Below are 22,145 nucleotides of genomic sequence, written 5' to 3'. Positions count from 1 at the left end.
TGTTCCTTTAATCTCTTCTACTTATATTTTCAGGGAAAATATTAAGTCTAATAACTGCTTTCAATTAACCATTTACAGAGTTCATTTTTATTAAAAAACATTTGAATATAAAATATTCAACATAAAACAAAAATAATTTAATTGCACAATCTGAATACATTTATACAAATACTATGTATCTACCACATATATCTTACTGTGGTAGGCACTGAGGTCAGTCACATGAAAAAATACTCACTTCGTATTCAAGAGGATTTCATTGTACTAACGGCTGAATTTTGCATATATCAAGTATTTTAAAAATGTTTATTTGATTGTTTCCAATGTTGAGTTCTAAACTTGGCTTTCAAATCCTTGAATTCTACTTCCAATTATAAATTGATGATTATTTTCTTTTATTTTATTTCATTAAATATTTCTCATTCATATGCAAATTTTAAATAATCTTTATTCAAATTCTGAGTTCCAAATTCTCTTCCAACATTCTACCCCTCCTACCTCCTTAAGAAGGGAAGTGATTTGATTTTAAGTATACATGTGAAGATAAAATATATATATATTTCCATATTGGCATGTTACAAAAGAAAACACAAAATACTGACTGTGTTTCCCTCCTCTCTTTCCTCTAAAAGTTTTTTTTTTGTTTCTAACCACTATTTTCTTTTATATTACCTTAACTAATTTTTCCTCTAACATTCTTATATAAGTCTGAAAATAATTCTTTAGCTCTTCTATGTTTTTCTATTGGGCTTCTATACAATTCATTTTTTTCCTTTGAGGCTTTTCTTATAGCTATTTTGACTTTTTTACTTTCTTCTGAAATCTTCCCGTCCCAAATGCCATTTTTAGAGTTTAGTTCTTTTTTGAGTAGGGGGGTTGTTTGCTTATTTTTCTCCCTTTTAAATTGTTTTAAATTTCATGATAATGTTGGGGTCTATTCCTTATGTATGGCAAAAGGAAAATCTGTCTCAATCTTCAGACTTTTTCAAATTACTGTCTTCGGAGATAGTTCTGCAGGTTTGGAACTTTTCATGACTTCCCAGGTAGAGAGACCTGAGCACAGGTGTGGTCACTGCTCTATTGGTCTGTACCCTGATCCTTAACTAAGAAGTGCCCCTAATTTCTTGGGACTGCAATCCATACTGCTCTTCAGTATACCTGCTCCCTTGGGACAGAAAAGATACTTTTCCTCAGAGCCCTTGGTTCATTTGTGCCTGTAGCATTACTATACCTCACCATTTTAACTCCCTCCCACTTGAAAAAAATGTTTCCCTCTCTATCCTTAAACTATGACCCAGAGATGGATATAAATAATAGAGTTGATAAATAGTTGCCTTTCGGGGTTCTCATTGCCTCTTGACTGAAAGTGCAATTTTTCTGCCCTTGAACTATTATTATCCAGCAATGGATATAGTCAATAGAGATGCCAAACAGTGTCTCATCCTATATCCAGTGCTAGTACAGGGGTACTCTATAATCTCTTTCTGACCAATTGCCAGTTCCTATAATATCTCTAGCTTGGGAGCTCCTGAAGATACTACTCCTTTTATTGCCACCATCTCATCCCGTGGCTAGTTTTTCATTCACATGTTCCATGCTGGCTTACTCCTTCATATCACAGATATCTCTCTTTATAACAACATAAGATTATCTTGGGTTGAAAGGATGTCTCACTCTAGCCTTTTTTTGGATCTGCCACCACAGGATTCTAGTTGAAGTATTATTTTAAAGTTGTTTGGAGGGAAATATTAGAAGAGTTTTGCTCAGTGCTTCACTGCTCTGCCATCTTGGTTCCACACCTCTAAATTTAAAATGTAAAGGATTGATCCTATCCAACAACCATTTATTTTATATAATCAAAATGTACAATGTACAATTCTGGGCTCTAGGGATACAAAAACTCTTTGCCTTATTTCAAGGAGCTTAAATTCTACCTAGGAGATTTAATATGTAAAAAAACCTGAAATTTGATGGAGATAATATTAACAATAATATTAGCATGTATATGGCAATTTCAGGCTTGCAAAACACTTTAAAAATGTAATCTCATTTGATCATCACAACAATCCTTTGAAGTAGATGTTAACTCCACATTTGGCAGATGAAGAGACTGAGAAAATCTTTTTTATAATATTTTTCCATGGCTACATGATTCATGTTGTTTCCTTCCCCCCAACCCCACCTTCACCATAGTTGACATGCAATTCCACTAGGTTTTACATATATCATTGACCTATTTCCTATTTCCATATTATTGATAGTTGCACTGGGGTAATCATTTAGAGTCTACATCCCCAATCATATCACCATCAACCCCTGTGTTCAAGCAGTTGTTTTTCATCTGTGTTTCTACTCCTATAGTTCTTCCTCTGGATGTGGATAGTGTTCTTTCTCATAAGTCCCTCAGAATTGTTCTGGATCACTGCATTACTGCTAGTAGAGAAGTCCATTATATTTGATTGTACCACAGTGTATCAGTCTCTGTATACAACATTTTCCTGGTTCTGCTCCTTTCACTCTGCATCAATTCCTGGAGGTCGTTCCAGTTCACATGGAATTTGTCCAGTTCATTATTCCTTTGAGCACAATAGTATTCCATCACCAACAGATACCACAATCTGTTCAGCCATTCCCCAATTGAAGGACATTCCCTCATTTTCCAATTTTTGCCACCACAAAGAGCTCAGCTACAAATATTTTTGTACAAGTCTTTTCCCCTATGATGTCTTTGGAGTATAAACCCAGTAGTAGTATGGCTGGATCAAAGGGCAGACAAGAGGCTGAGAAAATCTTGAAAGGAAATGCGATGAGTTTTGGATAAAACCAAGAATTCCCAAAAGTAAGAAGATATAGTGCATTCATTTAATGAGAAAGATCCTGTACAAAGGCATTAAGTTGAAGGGCAGCTAGGTGGCTCTGTGGATAGAGAGCCAGATCTGTGGATGAGAAATCCTGAGTTCAAATCTGGCTTTAGATACTTTCTAGATGTGTGACCATGGACAGTCACTTAGCCCCATTTGCCTATTCCTTATCATCCTTCTGCCTTGGAAACAATAGTGAGCATCAATTCCAAGACAAAAGGTAAAGATTAAAAATACTTTAATATGGGATATAGGGGACAGCTAGGTGACTGAGTGGATTGAGAGCCAGGCCAAGATGGGAGGTCCTGGGTTCAAATCTGGCCTCATATACTTCTTAACTTTGTATCCCTGGGCAAGTCACTTAACTCCCATTGCCTAACCCTTAATACTTAATGCCTTAGAACCAATACACAGTATTGATCCTAAGGTGGAAGGTAAGGGTTTAAAAAATATGGCAGATTAAAAGGCACTGAGAATGCAAATGAAAAAGTAAAGTAGTTCTCTCAGTTAGCTCATTTTCCTTTGGGAGAGAAAATACATATAACAGGTTTCATTTACAAGTCAGATGGAATTGCCCATTGGACCCAAGGGTACAGTGATAATATTAATAATAGTACATCCTTATTAGTGTACCTTCTATAAAAAATTATCAGTTTCTGTGTTCCACCATTTTACAGTGCATAAGGTTTTATCTTTGAGAACTTTCTTTTCAGGATGTTCAGGAAAATTTACTTGGTAAGTTTTAGGAAGGTTTTTCCAACTGTCTGGAAGACAACTTTATGTCAGATAATGGGAAAATTTGAGCTAAATTTTTTTTAATTCTGGTTCCTAGCCAGTCTTGTCACAATTTCTCATGGATTTTCCAAAAGCTGTCTCTCATAATTATAGTAAACTTTTTGCCATTAAATTTTTTCTCCTGGCATTTGTTTTCACAAATAACAATAATGATAACATACCTATTGACAGTTCTTAATAGTTTAGGGATCACTGTTTTCACAACCTTATAAACTATTATCCCTATTTAAAAAATGAGAAAACAATTAAATATCATCAGAACCAAGATTGAAACCCAAATCTTTGGTATCCAAATCCAGTGTTCTTTACATTTTATCACAGTATCTTTCAAAATGTTTCCTGGCAATGTTGCAAGGGAAATAAATGGTATATGAAAGTATAGCATGTAGAGTGACTTGAGCCATTTCCACCCAGTTACTACTTTTATTACTTAAGTTACAACATAAACTCATGCACCTAGGGACTGTTTAAGTTTTATCTTTGCATCCTCAGAATCTAGTACAATGTTTGAACATTAGAGGTGATTAATAAATACTTATTGATTGGCCATGTACCAGTGGAACTTATAGAGAAATTCTGATGTAGTTTAGTACTTGACAATTGATGGGATGTCTTTGTCAAGGACTAAGGAACATGTTGGTGACCCTGGCCAAGTCATTTAATCCAATTGCCTAGTTCTTATCACTCTTCTGCTTTTGAACTGGTTCCTTTGTATTGATTCTAAGACTGAAGATAAGCCTTTTTAAATAAATATATTGGAACTCTTCTGATGAACACGACATAGAAAAGATGGATTGTTTAAAATCCCATGAATTTGATATCATACTCATGGTTGGAAACAATAAAAATAGAATGTCTTTTTGGATACCTAATGGCAAATTCTTTTGGAACAAGGAAGATAAATGAAAAATACCTTTCATCTCCTTATTTACCACCTGGAGATTTTACAAAATTTTAGTGCTTACAAAAGCACTAAACTTTAAGAAAAGAGTAATCTGGGTTTACATTCTGCCTCTGATATTTGATAGCTATCACATAATGTAGAAGTAGTAATTACCTTTGATCCTTAGTTTCCTTATATATAAAATGAGTATAGTGCTATCTGTACCAGTGACCAGGCACAGGGTTTTTGTTGTGTGATTTTTTTCCCAGATTGCATGGTAATACAATTTTAAATTGTTTTCGGACATTTCATAATCATTGTTTTCTCCCTCCCCAAGATGTCAGGCAACATGATATAGGCTATATATATTCCAAGTTTGTCATATTGTGAAAGAAGGCATATTGCTTACACTAGAGAAAAATTCATTGAAGAAATAAAGGGAAGAATTAAATCAATAAATGAATGCTATCTGAATTCTGTCAGTTCCTTCTATGGTGGTGTATAAACTTTTTCCTCATGATTTCCTTTTAGTTGTCTTGGATCCTTTTGTTGGTGATAATAATTAAGTCATCACACACATTGATCATCATATTTTATTGCTCTTACTCTATAGGATGCTCACTTTGCATCACTTCATCAAAGTCTTTTCAGGTTTTTTGTGATCCTCTTGTTTGTCATTTCTTATGGCACAGTAGTATTCCATTATAATCATATAACACAGCTTGCTCAGCCATTCTTCAGTTGATATATGACCCTTTAGTTTCCTGTTCTTTGCCACCTTGGAAAAGTTCTATTAATATTTTTATGCATATAGATCCTTTCCCCCAGTCTTTGATCTCTTTGTGACATGGACATAGTAGTGGCATTTCTGTGTTGAAGAGAGTCACAAAGTTTTTGTGAGGGACAAGTGATATATCTGTGATGTATTTTACAAGTTTAAAATCCTTATTTGAATGTTAATTGTTAGTATCATTACTTAAATATGGCAGAGTCGCAACATGGATCAGGGTAGAAGTATCAGTATAAATGAATATGTGAATTCTTGAGTTATTGAAAGGCTTTTCTGAGAAGTTATAGTAAATTCATATAGTAGCCCATATGAGGGAGGAATGCAGTAAGAGAGAGAATAAGGACCTGTTTAAAATTAATAAGTTTCTCTTCAGGTGCAGTATTTCCCTCTTGCCTTTAAGAATGGTGATGTTGAACACTCTGGCAGGATAACTATCAATATTAATAGGTCCTTGCATTTCACAAGACACTACACTTCATAATAAACAAGATATATCTTTTGATTTTCTTTCTATTCTCATGCTTCCACTTGAGATATTTTTTGGGGAAAAATTAATTTTGCATATGATCATGAATCCTAGTGTAGGGCACAGATATCAGAAGAGTACATTTCCTCAATTCTGATCAAGAATCACCAAGTTTCTGCACTATTTATCTTGCTCCAAATTTTAGAAATGATTTTCATTAAGAAAAGTTAGAATAGACATTGTTGAAAATGTTATTTTCCCAATGATGAATGTTTCTTCATTATTCTCCATATTGACATGAAAATAGCAGTTCATGGTATCATGTAACCTTTGTTAACGGTCTGAGCCAGTCAAAAGTTTTTTTGTAGTATCTAACCAAACGTGGTTATTAATTAATGACGATTTTTAAAATATATAGCTTAGTCATTGTAAAGTGAAGTAGCACATCGTATAGAAGACAGAGAGCAAGACTCAAACATTTCCGGAAGATCTGTCTTCAAGTGCAATGTACAGGCATCTTTACTGACTTTGTGACTATGAAGTTATGGAATCACCCAGGTCATATGCAACTCTCCATGCCTAAATTGTAAAGTATGTGTATATCTATATTCTTCTAAGGAATTTCTTAGTTAATTATTGCAATGAAATAAAAGTTCTGCTCTTCTTTCCACCATATTTTAAAAAAAAAGAATGAGAAACTGGATTATAGGTGATATAGAATAAAGAATAATCTTATGACCAAGAGATCTACAGTTCTTATTCATGTGCACTATGCCATAAGGGGATTTCATTTAGTCCTAACCTTCACAAAGGAGAAATAATTAGTCACATTTGCTATGTCCATTAAATGGGGAAATGAAGGGCCTCAACGCCAAGTTCTCTTTCTTCTCCACTGAATATTTTTACCATTCCTCTAAATTGAAGGTATTTTTTATAAGCATGCAAATATTTTAGGACAATTATTCAAACCTCATATTCAAGCTATATACCTTAAAATCAATGTGTTTATAGTATCCTTTCCAAAATAAAAGCTTACTAGAAAGAGACTTCAAATAGGCAGGGTAGAAAGAAAAGCCTAGAATAGATAATTTCACAGAAATCTTTGGTCTACCCAGATTCACCATAGGAGGGGCATATTATAAAGGAAAAAAAGGGTAATGAAAGATTTTGGTGAAGTTAAGATTTTTGTTTAGAATTTGGTCATACCTAGCCTCATTATTAAGGCATTCATATACCAAGAACCCCACATAATAATACCACAACTATTCCTTTACACATACACATCTACATATGTCCAATATGTATTTATTTCAATATATTTTTATTGGACACATTTTGTCATTTTAATTACTGTATATGCCAAAGGTCTCACAGTTATAAGAAATCTCTCTCAGAATAATCTTATCCCCCACTAACATAGCAAGCCAGGAGCTGAAAAAAAAAAGATGGTTGTTAATGTTTGCACACATCTCTCCCAGTGGCATTCCACCAGCTTAGAGGCCTGTGCTGTCCCTCTTAATCTGAATGAGTGGTTCCAGATTCACAGCAAGACCTCAAGGAGAGCCAGATGATAGAGCAGATGGCAGATGACTAATTTGGCAAGCTTTGATGAGTGGAAATTGTTTGCTTTAATTGCTTGTCAAGTCCACTACCTACGTTAAAGTTAAGGACCAGCACTTGAATCAGGGGGTGGGGGAAACACAAAACAAAGACTTCTTTTTATTTTTATTTTTTTGGGGAGAAGATTGATAAGGAATGAAAAGGATTATCAACACTCAGCCAAATAGGCACTTTAGATATATGTTTAAAGGATGTGTAGTTAAATTCTACATCTCTATATCTTTGTCATTTTATTTTTAGATTTTATAATATGTTTGCATAGTGATACAATTTAAAAAGAGATATCACACATGGTTGAATATGTAAAAATGGGAAAGTAGTAAGAATGAGAAAATAAAAAATTGATGAAGGCTTAAACTCAAATTTTATTGTTCCATGTTGATCTGTCTGAGATTTTTATGTCATTTCATATGATGACCTGTTTGAAGCTAGATTATGAAATGTAAAATTAAAAAAAAGTTAGAATCACAAAAAAAGATGGCACATCAAATACAGAAAAATAAATTAATGTAGTCCTCTCATGGAAAAATAATCATTCTTAATTAAGAAACAATCATTTTCAATATTTAAACCTATCACTCCTTTTGATAACCTCATAGGATGAGACAATTCCCCCTTGAAATATGCTTTAGTAATTTAAGTAATCTTCTTGATATCAAGGGACTATGTTTGTCAGGCAGGAAATGTGACAAGATAAGATTGAAGAAAAGTTGTAGAACGCAGACCAAAGGAAAGCTCATGATTTAACACGTTGAAAGTGAACGTGTCTTTCAGCCTTTTGTGATACATCATGCCTTTGTCTCCCCTGGCTACAACTCTATTAGGCAATGACTGCCTTGCCAAATGTCCCTTTTCATTTGGCTCAAGGATTGTTCAGAAAATGCCTTAGCTAATTTCAGCTGAATCAGAAGTCTGTCATTTGGTGAGCCGCTGATGCTTAAGGAAAGGTGACAGTGATTCATAGATAAGCATTGGTGTCCCCTACATTTAATAAACAAAACTTGTTTCTTTAAGGTGTAAAACTCATGGTTTACAGCTTTACATAATATGGGGTATCTTGCACATTGAAAACACTTAATAAATTTGTTTATTTGAATTTAATTTTATCAGTCATAAAAGGGTAATTCCATATCCATAAGGATAAATATTTTTGCTTCTTTGAACTTTTTATGGTTTCAATTTGAATAATCCAAATTCCCCTTTATAGGAATGTTTAAATAGTTTTTCATTTTAATGTCTGATGACAAACTTTTAGAAAATTCAGTATAAAGACTTCAAAATGATTTATGCTAGTACTTCCAGTGAATTATGATGTCATCACTGTGAATATTTTCTTCATTTGTGCAATTTAATTCAATTCACCAAACTCTCACTAAGTACTTCCTATTTGGCTGGCATTGTGCTAGATGATTCAAGAATAAAAAGCAAATTTATAATTCCTGAAGGAGCCAAGAGTTTCCTAGTGGAGGAGGTGGATATATGCACACAGCAATGTAAATGTAAAATGCATGTAAAATAAGTATAAAGTTATTTGGCAGGAGGACTAATAATTGGAAAGGTCAAGAACAGGTTTTTGGAAGTGGAACTAGGTGTGAACCTTGAAGTGAGCAAGGGATGCTGAGAGGTGAATATAAGAACAATAGAGAGGGCATTACAGACAAGGTGGTTAGTCATTATAATAATACAAAAGTGAGAAAAACATTATATTTATTTTTAAACCCTTACCTTCCATCTTGGAGTCAATACTATGTATTGGCTCCAAGGCAGAAGTGTGGTAAGGGCTAGGCAATGGAGGTTAAGTGACTTGCCCAGGGTCACACAGCTGCAAGTGTCTGAGGTCAGATTTGAAAAAAATTATATTTAGAGAGAGAAAATAGTCAATTTGGGTCAAAATAAAGAGGTACATGACTAGTATTGTGGGGGCTGATGGCTTCACAAGTTCAATGAAATGATGTCCCGTCTGTTCTACAGAGATATCCAGTAGGTACTTGTATAAGGAGTGAAAGAGAAATGTTTGGTTTTGTTTCCTAGCACCTCCATGAAGTAGAACTTATGACTGGAATGTATAATCTGCTACTTTTTGAGTTAACATTAAAGTACAAGATTACTTTGGAAATATTACATGACATTCAAAAGTAACTTGAGCTGACAATCCCCAACCATGTAGCTTTTGCATATATTTAACATATTCACAGATTAAGTGCCATAATCGCCTGTAATGTCTAATTTACCCATCATTGAATAGTTGGTTCATGTGTGACAATGATAGAACATGGAACCCTAATTGATTGTTCTAACTCCAAAACTTGTATCCTTGAAGTCAGTCAGTGCAATTGGCATTTATTAAGTGCTATATTCCAGCACCAGGCTAAGAACTAGGGATACAAAGAAATGTAAAAGGCAATGCCTACTCTTAAAGATCTCATAAACTAATGTAGGAATACCACATGGAAATGACTAGCTCCAGTCTTTGTACAGGATGTTAGAGATTGTTGACAAAAAGAGAGAGAGATTATTAGGGAGAATTGAAAAAGGAATCCTGTGGAAGGTAGCATTTTAACTTCAACTTGAAGGAAGCCAGGGAAAACAAAAAAGAGGTATAAGGAAGGAACTGTTTAAATGCATAGGGGACAGGAAGTGAAAATGCCCCAAATTGGGAAATGGACTATCCTTAAGGAAACCAGAGTCAGCAGATCACAGAGTAGATGGAGGATGTGAGGTGTTAGAAGACTGGGTAGGTTAGGGGGAGGATTTGAAAACCAAGGAAGATTTTTAAATTATATTATTTTAAATTGAATTTAATTAATATTAAATTAAATTACATTATAAAGTTTCACTGCACATTGAGCAGGGGGTGATATGGTCTGATTTGTACTTTGCAAAGATAACTCCCTCTCACCATACTTCCTTATTTTAATTTTATTTGACACAACTGTGTATCCTCCCCAAAATCTAGTGATATATGTTGTTATTTTAATACTATAGAAAGTACTTCCACATACTATAATAGAACAATTACTCTCAAGAACACTTGATTTGATTAACTGGCATACAATGATCAGCATTGATTGTTGAAGTTAGATAAATATTTCAAGGGATTATTTTATTTTTAAGTGAATGGACTGCTGATTCAATTATTCTCAATGAATTAGAAAAAAATCTTAATTTTTATAATAATCTTAAAGGGTTTTTCTTCTTTCATAGAAGAAGTCTTTTAAAGAATTAAAAAAATAAATTGCCTTAAGAGATAGATAAAAAGATTTTATAAGCTATCGACCTTTTGTATCTCGAGAGGAAATTCTTCTTTAGTAAATGGAATGGACAGACAACCTATGAGATCTTTTGCAAATCATTTGATCTGTGACATTAACACCTAATTATCTCACCTTTTATCAAATGATGAAGGTATAGTTAAAAGTGTAATGGGCTAGGAATGGGAAGGTATGGGTTTGAAAGCAGGTTTTGCCACTTATTATCCCTGTGACTGTGAGCTAGTCACTGGCTCTCAGACTCCTCATCTGTACAATAAAAAATAGATCAGATAACTTTTTGTATCTCTTTCAGCTGTACACAAGTAAACAATCCTATAATTCTAATCCTAGTCTCATGTCTGAAAGTAGAAATAATAATGAATGTAACTCCCTGAATCTGGTTATCCTTTGAAGAGTCTATCTGAGAATCATTAATGTTAATTGACAATTTTGATACAGTCATCAATGGTATTTATGTTAGAAGTCCATGAATAACTAAGGCTTAAATTTAAAATGGAGGAAAAGATTTCCAGGAAGAATATGGCTTCATGTCCTTTGTTCCAAGGCTTAGTCATGCCTTGTTTATAAATAAATCCAGGTTTATAAAACCTTGAAGGCTTATGGCGTATGTAGTTTATAATGGTGTTGGCAAAAAGTACCAAATGTTATTTAGCTTGTTTTGGCTTGTGAGAGGGAATTTTCAATTCAATTTTCATAAACAGGCTCATGAAATCAATGAGCTTGATGTTTTAAGCATCGTCTTGTATACATTGCCTGATTGTAGAATCGATTGACAAGGAAGAGTTGTGATGTACTCGTACAAAGCCATCATGTAGAGAAACACAAATGGGGATTTTATGCTTCCTTCCAAAGTAGTTCTTTTGAAATCAAGTCAGTCTTTCATATTTGAAATTATGATGAATGCATTATTGATTCTGGATTGAATTAAACATAAATATGAGGGGGGAAACTTCTTAGCATTAAAGCAATATCCTGTTGTAGAACATACAAAATAAAACTTTGATAAATTGGAATGCTTAAAGGATGGAATATTCTGTATAATCAGAGATTATGGTTAAATGGAAGAGTCAGTACTACCATTTTGTTGGAGCAATCTTTTTAAATGTATCAATTTAATCTTTCTTCCTTAATATGAAACAAAATTGATATTTGTTTTGACCACTGAAGTCTGTATTACTTTAGTATAATTTTTTAAACATTACTTCTCATCATGCAGAACATTTAATAAACATTATTAAGTGGTTATTTTGAATTAGGCAATAGTATCACAAGGCCTAAAGAAGAGATATATGTCCTATCTTCAAGAGGTTGCTAATCTAGTGGAGTAGATAAGATTTTTACAGAAATATTCAGAAAATGATTTAGAATTTATTAAGTATATTGAGATTGAGTAGAAATGAATGAGAGACTTGATGAAGAAAGAATCATCTGTAGATAAGGAGATCACAGAGGAAAAACTTTATAGAAGATGTGGTATGTAAGCTGAACAGTGAAAGAAAATAAGTATTTCAACAGGTAGAGGCAGAAAGGCATGTGTTTGGTAATAGAGAAGGATCCAATCTGAAGACAAGACCAAGGATCATCTTAGTTCCAGTATACTGTGACAAAAAAAAGTTATAAATGTATATATTCTGAAAAAAGGCTAAAAAATTGATCTAGATGGAAAAATGTCTGGCCTACTAGAATAATGAATTTTACTGCTATACTTTAATTTAAGGAATGGTTTCACATAGTTTGGAGAGGTGTCCCCAATGTTATACCTTCACCCCAAGAAGACAGCTTGAAAAACAATGTGAAGATTAATTTGTAGAGGTTGAGAGTATAAAGACTAGTCAGTTAGTTATGGTAGTGTTATATGTTGAAAGGTAATAGAAACCTGAAATTTGGCAATAGGATTGAAAAAATATTTTTGAAATATATTACAGAAGTACAATCAAGAAGATTTGGTGACTCAGATACGAGTATTTGGGTGGGGTAGAGATAAGAGTTGAAGATTACTCCAAAGTTTTTATTTCAATAAATAGGAAGGTAGAAGCATTAGCAGTCTTGAAAAGAAATTGGGGAAAGTATCATATTTAGAGTAGATGAGGAATATTTTTAAATTATTAAATAAGATGATGTATATATGTTTTAAGGATTAATAATATAATAAATTTACTTTTATAATATTTTAAATTCATGAGAGTCCATTTAATTAGAAATATTCAATAGACAGGTGGATATATGAGAGAAAAAAGTTTAATTCATTCATGAACATAAATATCATAATTGATGCCATAGGAATGCATATAATTCCTAAAGAAACAATTCTAGAAAGAAAAGAAATAAAGGTTATATACAGAACCTTGGGAGACTTGTACCCTTATATTTCTGAAGGAAACAGAATTGCTACTTGAAAGAGTTATAAAAAGTTTCAGAGAATAAGGTAGAAAACTAGTAAAGTACAATGTCACAAAAGCAGAGGGAAGACTATCAATATCTAGATATAGCCAGTAGTGTATGATAAAGTAGACAAATCAAACAGAAAGAGCCTAAAGGGTGAAAATCTGCTTGTATTTATTGCATTTGCCAATTAAGAGATCATTCGTGATCTTAAAGGAAACAGTTTTCAGTGATGAGACTAGAAGCTAGAAAGCAGTCAGATACAGGAATTAGCATATATATAATATACAGATGATTAGGCAAGATGTAGGGTAAACTCTTTACAAAAAATTATTTATATCATATTCTCCTGTAATTTCACTTGATCTCCTTTTTAAAAAAATCCCCCACTCCCAAGAAAATATGTCCAGTAATTCAAAGGTCCACTTGGCTTCCACATAATTAAAATTTTATTTTATATATTGTTAGATCATATTTGCATAAATGCATTTGTACATGGTACTAAAAAAGAAGAGCATAAATGGAAATTATTACATTATTTTTCTTGTACTCATGTGGCATCTTTTTATTAACATAATTTTAGGTATTTCATCACTTACATCCCATTAGATATAAAAATTAACATTTTTTAAAATTTTGAGTTAAAAATTCTCTTCTTCCCTCCCACTCTTTCCCCACCTAATGAGAAGACAGAAGTATGAAATAAACAAAAATATGAAGTAATACAAGATATATTTTCATATAAGCCATGTTGCAAAAGAAAACACATACCAAGACCTCCAAAGTTTTCAAAAGTATACTTCAATTTAGTTCATCAATACTCTTTCAACATAGGTAACATTTTTCATTGTCTTGAGCAAAGCATCTCTTTCTAAGTTGATCATTCCTATAATACTGCTATTACTCTGAATGTATTCTCTTTCTGCTGACTTCATTTGCATCCATTCATATAAGTCTTACCAGGTTTTTCTGCATCTGCATATCATTTCTTCTAGTGCAATATTATTCCATCATAATCATAAACCACTTGTTTGACCATTCCCCGATTGATGGAAATTCCCTACATTTCAAATTCTTTGCTCTCATATTTTTACCATATCATTTTTACTACTTTTATAATAATCTTTTTGCTCTCAGTAAGGCTGCAAAAAAGTTCTAATAACAATTAGAATTTGAGTTCCTTGAGAATGGGAACTGTCTTTTGCCTTTCTTAGTATCCCTAGCCCATAGCACATAAGAAACAGTTAATAAATGCCAACTGATTAACCACCTAACTAATCTCCTCTAACTTTTTGGGGGTGGGAGGCATGTGCTATGTATAGCAATGCCATCTTTTAAATCGTGACATCTAAAATAAAATTAAGTACATTCTTAATAGTGTTTTTACATTATTTGATTTAGACAAATAATCAGAATAACCCGGAAGGATATGGGGAATCATAAGTCTTTCTTTTTAAATCTAGGCTTTGTTCTTTTCACAATTCATTTTAAGAGACTTTTATACATAAATCATTTGAGGTGATGTGAGACAGTTTATCTCCTTCAATTCTTTTACAAAATTCTTGATTTCAAGTTTTCTCCTTAATGATTCCCTTTATTTAGTCACATTTATTCATAGCTTTTGGAGTGTGCCTTTCAGTCTCATCAGTTTATTAGAACAATTATTCTTGAAGTTGACCACTGAATTCTCTATTAAGTGAGCAAGAATTATAAAATTGGTCACTTGACTTTACCACTTAATACCTTTTACAACTTTGCATTTGTTGAAAACCTCTCATTCCTTGTCAATGACATAGAACTGTAAATGTATTAAATAACAAATTGTTCAAAAATATATAACATATATAAATACCTGAATAGCTCTTAAGGGTATATTTCATAATCAGTATGCTATAATAATGATTCTGAGTTTAAAAAGCTGAATTATGTATATTCCTTTGTTTAAAATGATAGACAAATAAATCTATTTTAGAATAATTTACATCTAAAGTGGTTAAACATTTTAGAGAAGTCTTGTTTTTAAAAGGAATAAGTTTCTGAAATCTCAAAACTCTGATTATATTATTCTATTCATAATCTTTTAGCAAGTCCTCAATACCTAATTATAGTGTAAATTAGTGATGTGGGCTTTTATGTGACTTTGAAAATTGCTTTGAACTTGCCTTTCCACTGTTATCTCATAGAACTCCTTTTTATCCACTACTTTTGACAGCTCTCTACCCTCAATTTTCTTTTTGCCTTCTCCATTTTTTTTTGCTCATGCCATTCTCCATAAAGGCCAGTAGGTGGTATGGCAGACAGATTGTTGGATCTGGAGTCAGTAAGACACTTCTTCTTGAGTTCAAATATGACTATAGACACTAATGTGTGATACAGGAGAAGTAACTTTGCTTCAGTTTCCTCTTTTGTGTAATGAATTAGAGAAGGAAATGGCAAACCACTCCAGTACTTTTGGCAAGAAAACTTCAAATGGGGTTTGATTGGAAAATGACTGTCCAACATTCTCCATAGAAGGAACGGAAGGTTCATCTCAATTTTCTGTTAGAACAAGCAGGTGCCTCATGTCACTCCTTCCACATGTGGTTCTATCATTTTCATAATTTTGGAACCATGAAAACTCATGTTCTAAAAATTAATTCATCTCATCTCTGTTTTTGTAGGATCTAACCTATTTATAATATTTTTCCATGGTTAAATGATTCATGATTTTTCCCACCCCTCTTCCTCCCTCTTCCCAGAGCTGACAAGCAATTTCAATGGGTTATACTTGTATCATTGTACCTATTTCCATGTTATTCATTTTTGCAATAGAGTGATCTTTTAATGCCAATACCCCATCGAACCACATGATAGATCATAAGTTTTTCTTCTGCATTTCTACTCCCACAGTTCTTTTTCTGGATGTGTATCATGTTCTTTCTTATAAGTTCCTCTGGATTGTCCTGGATCATTGCATTTCTGCTATTAGAAAAAGTCCATTACATTCGATTGTGCCACAGTGTATCAGTCTCTGTGTACAATGTTCACCTGGTTCTGCTCCTTTTGCTCTACATCAATTCTTAGACCTAATCTTCTTTCAAGGTCTTGATGCATGTGTTTTTATACCATATGTCAAATAGTTTTTATAACATTTCTAAAGTATCTGAAATATTGCATTTTTTCTTAATAATCCAAATTTTAGTATGCTGTTTCTTTTTAAAAATAAAACACTGTAGATCATTCTGTTAAAGAATATACAAATATGTGTACTAAAAGAAAAGAAATAATATTTTAGAAAAGTTAATTTAAATATGATCTTTAAGAGTTCCTTTGTTTCTCTGCTAAAAATCAAAGGAGTTTTGAAGGATACATATTTTTGAAAAACAACTCAAATATTACCTCCTAATGAACCTTCCCTAATTTCTTCCACTGAAAATATTCTCTCCCTTTTTATATTTCTCAGTCCAATTTTTAATTTTTCTATTATACCTGTGCCCTATTTATTTCTATTTTCCTCCCTGTTATATTTTAAGAATGATATATATTTCTCATATTTATTGTGGGGCCTTGAGCATTGTAAGGATTTAATAAACATTTGTTTAATTAAACTAAATGAAAGCAAAATTCCTCTTTTAAGTGATAGTTTATTTCTCACTAATTCTGGTTAAGATGTCATACACAGACAATGAACTTTGGAATTCTCTTATCATATACAGTTGATGGTATATCTGGAATAAAAGTGTGATCTCTGTTCTAAATTAGTAAAGGACTTTATGAAAATGACAAAAGACAATGCTGATGGATTATAAGCATCATATAAATGATTGTTTTATAAACAAAGACCTAGTGGGTACACATTTAAAAATTTTAAGCCAGATAAGTACTTCTAGAAAAGTAAATAAGTTTTGTTAATATGACAAAAATCACCCCTTAACTTTTTTCACTCAGTACGGTGGATGAAATCATCCTCCAACCTGAAGATAGATGAATTTAAAGAGAGAAATTGCTTTTTTCATAACAGTTGAGGATTGAAAACAAACAAAATGAAATAACTGTACTCCAGCATTTGAAAAATATACTTTAACTTGGAGAGGTACTAAATTTTTTTGTATTTCTTCTTTACTTTTAATATAGATGGCCAAGGATATGTACATATATATATATTATTCTTCTGAATGTATGTCTTTTAAAAGAATATTGTTGATTATCTATTCCATGATTGATTATACCTTAAGTGGGAAAAATAACAGATTTCATACTTGAAGAATAATTACCTAGGCACAAAAAATTGCTGATTTCCCTTCTTTGGTTCACTTTTTTATGAGACATTAGTTAACAATGCTGTTTATTTGTGGAAAAATGGAAATGTCCTCAACCTATTTGTTTAAAAGAATCCGAGGCGAAAATTTGAGTCATGAGGATTGCTTGTTTATTTTATAAGTGAAATGTTTATAGGTCATGAAAGAATAAAGTAAGCTTCCTGTTTTGCTTGCCCATACAGAAACATATATGGGAGCTATTACACTTTACAGATATAGGAAGAAATGAAATGTTATACAACATGCATCAACTGAAAACCAAATTGTACCTAACATAAAGGATGTGTAAGCTATGACAGAGAATACAAAACTGCATAAACAATTTATCTCTAACTAATGAATATAGTAGAGTAACATGATATAATGGATGTGATCACTAGAGAACACTCCAAGACATATAATGAATTAATGAATTATTTGGTCCTTTGCATAAGCAGAATAAGAGCTCAAAGAATGAATACTTGAGATTGAAGTAATCAAATAAAACTATGAAGGAGGAGGAACTTTAGCTTTTGCAGAGTCAGAAGACATGCTACAGTAGGGTCATTATCTAGCAAATATATAAATATAAAAATGGAAAAATATATGTTTAATTTAGATAATCACATACCAAGAGGTGAGGGAAATTTTAGGGAGTATATATAAGGAAATATTTGATAGGACATTTTAGACAATTTCAGAATTTTATCTTTTTATCAAATGATGCCTTCTTTAATTCAGGTAGAGGAAGGAGAGAGGGAAAGAGGGATGCCTGGAAGTTTTAAGGCAACAATAAAAGGACAAATTAAAAATTAAAAATAAGACAAGATCCTGCATTCATACATTTTTTCATATCCATTCTTTTCCCTCCATTTAAAGGATTACCACCCCACTTCAAATGACCACTACCCATATAACCTGTGCCCTGAGCCACTGCAATAATGTTATAAATTGATCTCCCAAATTTCTTTTTATCGCCTCAATCATACATCTTCAAACATATGCCAAAATAGTGTGCTTAAGCACAGGTCTGTCAATGTCCTCCCTTCAAAAATCTTCAGAAATTCCCAGGGAACTGTGAAATATTAACCTTCAGGATACCATCCCCTTCATGAAATCTACCTTCTAGTCAAACTAGAATTGTTGATATTCCCCAAATTCAATATTTTATCTACCTCCTCCCTTTATTTGCATAAGCCATTCCCCATTCCTTTCTCCTTATCCATGCCAAAACTGAGATTCCTTTAAGAATTAGTTCAGATGTTACCTCCTCTCTAAATCCTTCCTTGGATTTTTATGTTTTTAGTGTTATTTCCTTTCTAAAACCATTACATATTATTTTTCTTTATACCCATTGCATCTATCTCTCTCTCCCTTTCAACTTAGACAGAAGGGTGTTGTTGTTTATTTTTTCTTCAACCTTTGTATATTCAGAGCTGAGATAATAACAGATAAATGAGAAATATTTATTGTTGCACATTGTTTGTTTTGGGGAAGCTTTGGTGATGGACCAATGATTCTTCATTTGTAAGAAGCCAACTTCACATTGTTGTAATAAATTTTGAACAATTTCTAAGGGCTCTCTCTGGCAGCTGAGCATATAGGCTGTGTATTATCAAAATGTATTTAAAAGATCGATTTGCTGTGTGGGATTCTAAGGGATAACATTTGAGAACATTATCTTACTAGATATACTTGTCAAATCACCATGCACTTACGAAGTACTTGCAGGTGAAAGTTTTACACAATCATTTGGGGAGCATAACATGAAAATCAGAGAGATAATATTATTCCTACTTTTAGAAAACTTTGTTTAATTGTGAACACAAAACATGTACATATGAAACAAAATGTTCTATGACATAATTTTTAAATAAAAAATATAGATATTGGAGAGTTCAAATGGAAAATATAATTGAAGTGTGCATGTAAGGAGAGGAAGGTTGTGGGAATAATCAACTAAAGGAGCATAAATTTTTATATAAAAAGTTTGGGCAGTACTCCACCCCCAAAGTCTCTTAAGTCTTCAGAAGAATAAAAATTCTTTTAATTTGCCCTTTATAATAGTTTTGTAATTTTAAAAATATTTTGAAATGATCACTTAGTGATTTTAAAGATGTTCCCTCCATCATAGATTTCTTCTTTATGTTTTGCTATAAGTCAATTGCCCTTGATCATTTTTTTTCTTAGATGCTAGTCCTGCTTTTTCTCATACTATAACATAAAAATGGTACAATATAAATGTTTTGGTGCTATTATTGCTCCTAATGAAAATAGATGACTTAAAAATATTACCAAATTTGTTCACTTTTGTGATCCTTCATTTAGTTTCAGTCTAATTGCTGGCTCATTTTTTTTCCTTAACTGCTTTAAAACCTTTGTGACCCACATGATATTTGTAATTTTATCCTTTTCTATGCAATGTTTTGAAAATCAATTTTCTACCCTAAACTAGTATCCTGGTTTACTATTTCTTTTCACATGGACAAGAGGGAGTGCTTATTAGTGGAAATCTAAACTTTTTCAGCCTTCTCATGGAAATAATTGTATTATATTTGTGATTCTCCCTTGAAAATTAATAATGACACATTCTTTGGCATTGTCTATTTCCTATTATATGGAGTGAATAGCTTATTTAAATAGAATAGATTGGGGTACATCTTTATCCTTTCACCTAATTCATGGTTTGGCAAAATATTTCTTATTGGCTAAATACAAATGACTGGAGAGCTAAGAATGTTTGTTTTTATATATTTCTTTTTTTTCTTTTTTTTAGGGTCTAAATTTTATATTTTTTAGAAAACATTTTTCCATGGTTACATGATTCATGTTCTTACTTTCTACCCCCTCAGCCCCACGCCCCTTGTAGCCAACGTGCATTTCCACTGGTTTCTTCATGTGTCTTCAATCAAGACCTATTTCCATATTATTGATAGTTGTACTAGGGTGGTCATTTAGAGTTTACTTCCCCAATCATGTCCACATCAACCCATGTGTTCAAGCATTTGTTTTTCTTCTGTGTTTCCACTCCTGTAATTCTAAGAACTATTTTTACATATTTAAAAACAAAAAAACTTTTTTTTTAAATCTCAGTTTGCGGTATGTCAAAATGTAAAATTCTGACATGAATAACTTGAAATGAAAGCTAGTTCAATTATCAGTCATTCTATGTGTGTCAATATATAACTTAACTGCTATTTTTGGGAGAGGCAACATATTCATTTATGCACATAAATACACACAAAGTATCTTCTAACACTGAACAAAGTTTAGTTAATTTTTATTGCATGTTTATTGTTGAGTATTTATAACACATTCCACTTTTGGTGGCATTCCACTTATAATTTCCCTTGAATTCCATTGCCTTTCTCAATCACTGCCTGACGTCAGGGCCTGTCTTTCATGGTCTTAACAAAGCTAAACAGAATGATATCTACCAAACTCCATTTTAAAAAATCTTTGTTTTATTCAGAAGGCTGTGATTTTATGCACATATACATATCTGTATATATATTTGTTTTGCAGTGTGTGCTGGAACAGAGAACAAACTGAGCTCTCTCTCTGACTTGGAACAGCAATACCGTGCCTTGCGTAAATACTATGAAAACTGTGAGGTAGTCATGGGCAACCTGGAGATAACCAGCATCGAACACAACCGTGATCTCTCCTTTTTGCGGGTAAAGATCTCTCTCCATCTCTCTCTCTCTCTCTCTCTCTCTCTCTCTCTCTCTCTCTCTCTCTCTCAACATCTCTTTCAATCTCTCTCTCTCTCCATCTCTCTCTTCACTTTTTCTTGTTTCTTCCCTCTTTTATTTGTGAGTGGCCACTGATATCATAATTCATAAAAGCATATCAACTTGTTCATAATTAGAGAAACAATGTTCCTTTGACTGCCAAGGATCATAAGTTTAACAGAAGATAAGATATACTCAAAGCCCAAAAAGGGAAATGAACAAGAGTAAAAATTTTGTCAGGACTGACATGCTGAGTAGAGAGCATTTAGAGTTACCCAGGATGTTTGTTAGCAGATACTGTCATTGCCTGGTATGTTATATCCAACAAGTCTGCCTTTTTATAAATTGCTGGCACGTGGAAAGCCACTTAGGAGAGGAATTGGGAAGGTCAGAGTTTGAAATTATAAGTATTGGTGGCTTTAGCAGTTAGTCTCTTTTCCTTTTCCTTTTTGGTTTTCTAGTCTTTTCAATTTTTTAGATCAGCATTATAATGAGGTGAGAAAAATCATCTGCAAAAATATTATATATCCACATATACATACATATGTGAATATATGTAGATGTATGTGTATATATACATATATGTATTTTTAAATATGGAAATTTTTATATGAAAATAAGAGAATGTGAGGATACTCAAATATGACAGTCCTGATTTTTTAAATTTTTCTTTAGTTAGCAAAGCATTAGATTAAAAGTAATTGATGATGCTTGTCATGTGATCATGAAAAATGGCTATAAATACATTGTGTTTTAAGAAAAAGCTAATACAGAAAAATCTAAATTTAAAAAATTAAAGGACAGTGGTCTGGATAGTCATTTGTACAACAAAAGGATTAACAATCATCTCAGTGATATAGCAAGAATTCAATAGAATGCTTAAATGTTACTTAATGTGTACTATTTTTGTGAGATTTTTATTGTATAAATCATGGAAGAAGAAGGACTTAGAGAAACACGTAGCAAACATTTTTTGTTCTTCTCTATTGGCCATTAGAGTTTCTAGCCAATATAATTAAAATTTTATAACTCTTCATTTGCTCAGGCACTCAGGGACTTTTGACC

General features: G+C 32.4%; 1 protein-coding gene across 1 annotated transcript in view; it reads left to right on the top strand.

The window, feature by feature from the left end:
- The window catches only part of ERBB4 (erb-b2 receptor tyrosine kinase 4), a 1,378,308-nt gene that overhangs the window by 492,027 nt on the left and 864,136 nt on the right, over window positions 1-22,145 (top strand). Inside the window, exon 2 of the mRNA XM_044670735.1 lies at window positions 20,872-21,023. Within this exon, the coding sequence (XP_044526670.1) occupies window positions 20,872-21,023 (152 nt within the window). The remainder of the gene's footprint in view (window positions 1-20,871; window positions 21,024-22,145) is intronic.

Source organism: Gracilinanus agilis, chromosome 3 (genome assembly GCF_016433145.1).
Source record: "Gracilinanus agilis isolate LMUSP501 chromosome 3, AgileGrace, whole genome shotgun sequence".
NCBI classification, from domain to species: Eukaryota; Metazoa; Chordata; class Mammalia; order Didelphimorphia; family Didelphidae; genus Gracilinanus; species Gracilinanus agilis.
This window is presented reverse-complemented; position numbering and strand designations above follow the sequence as displayed.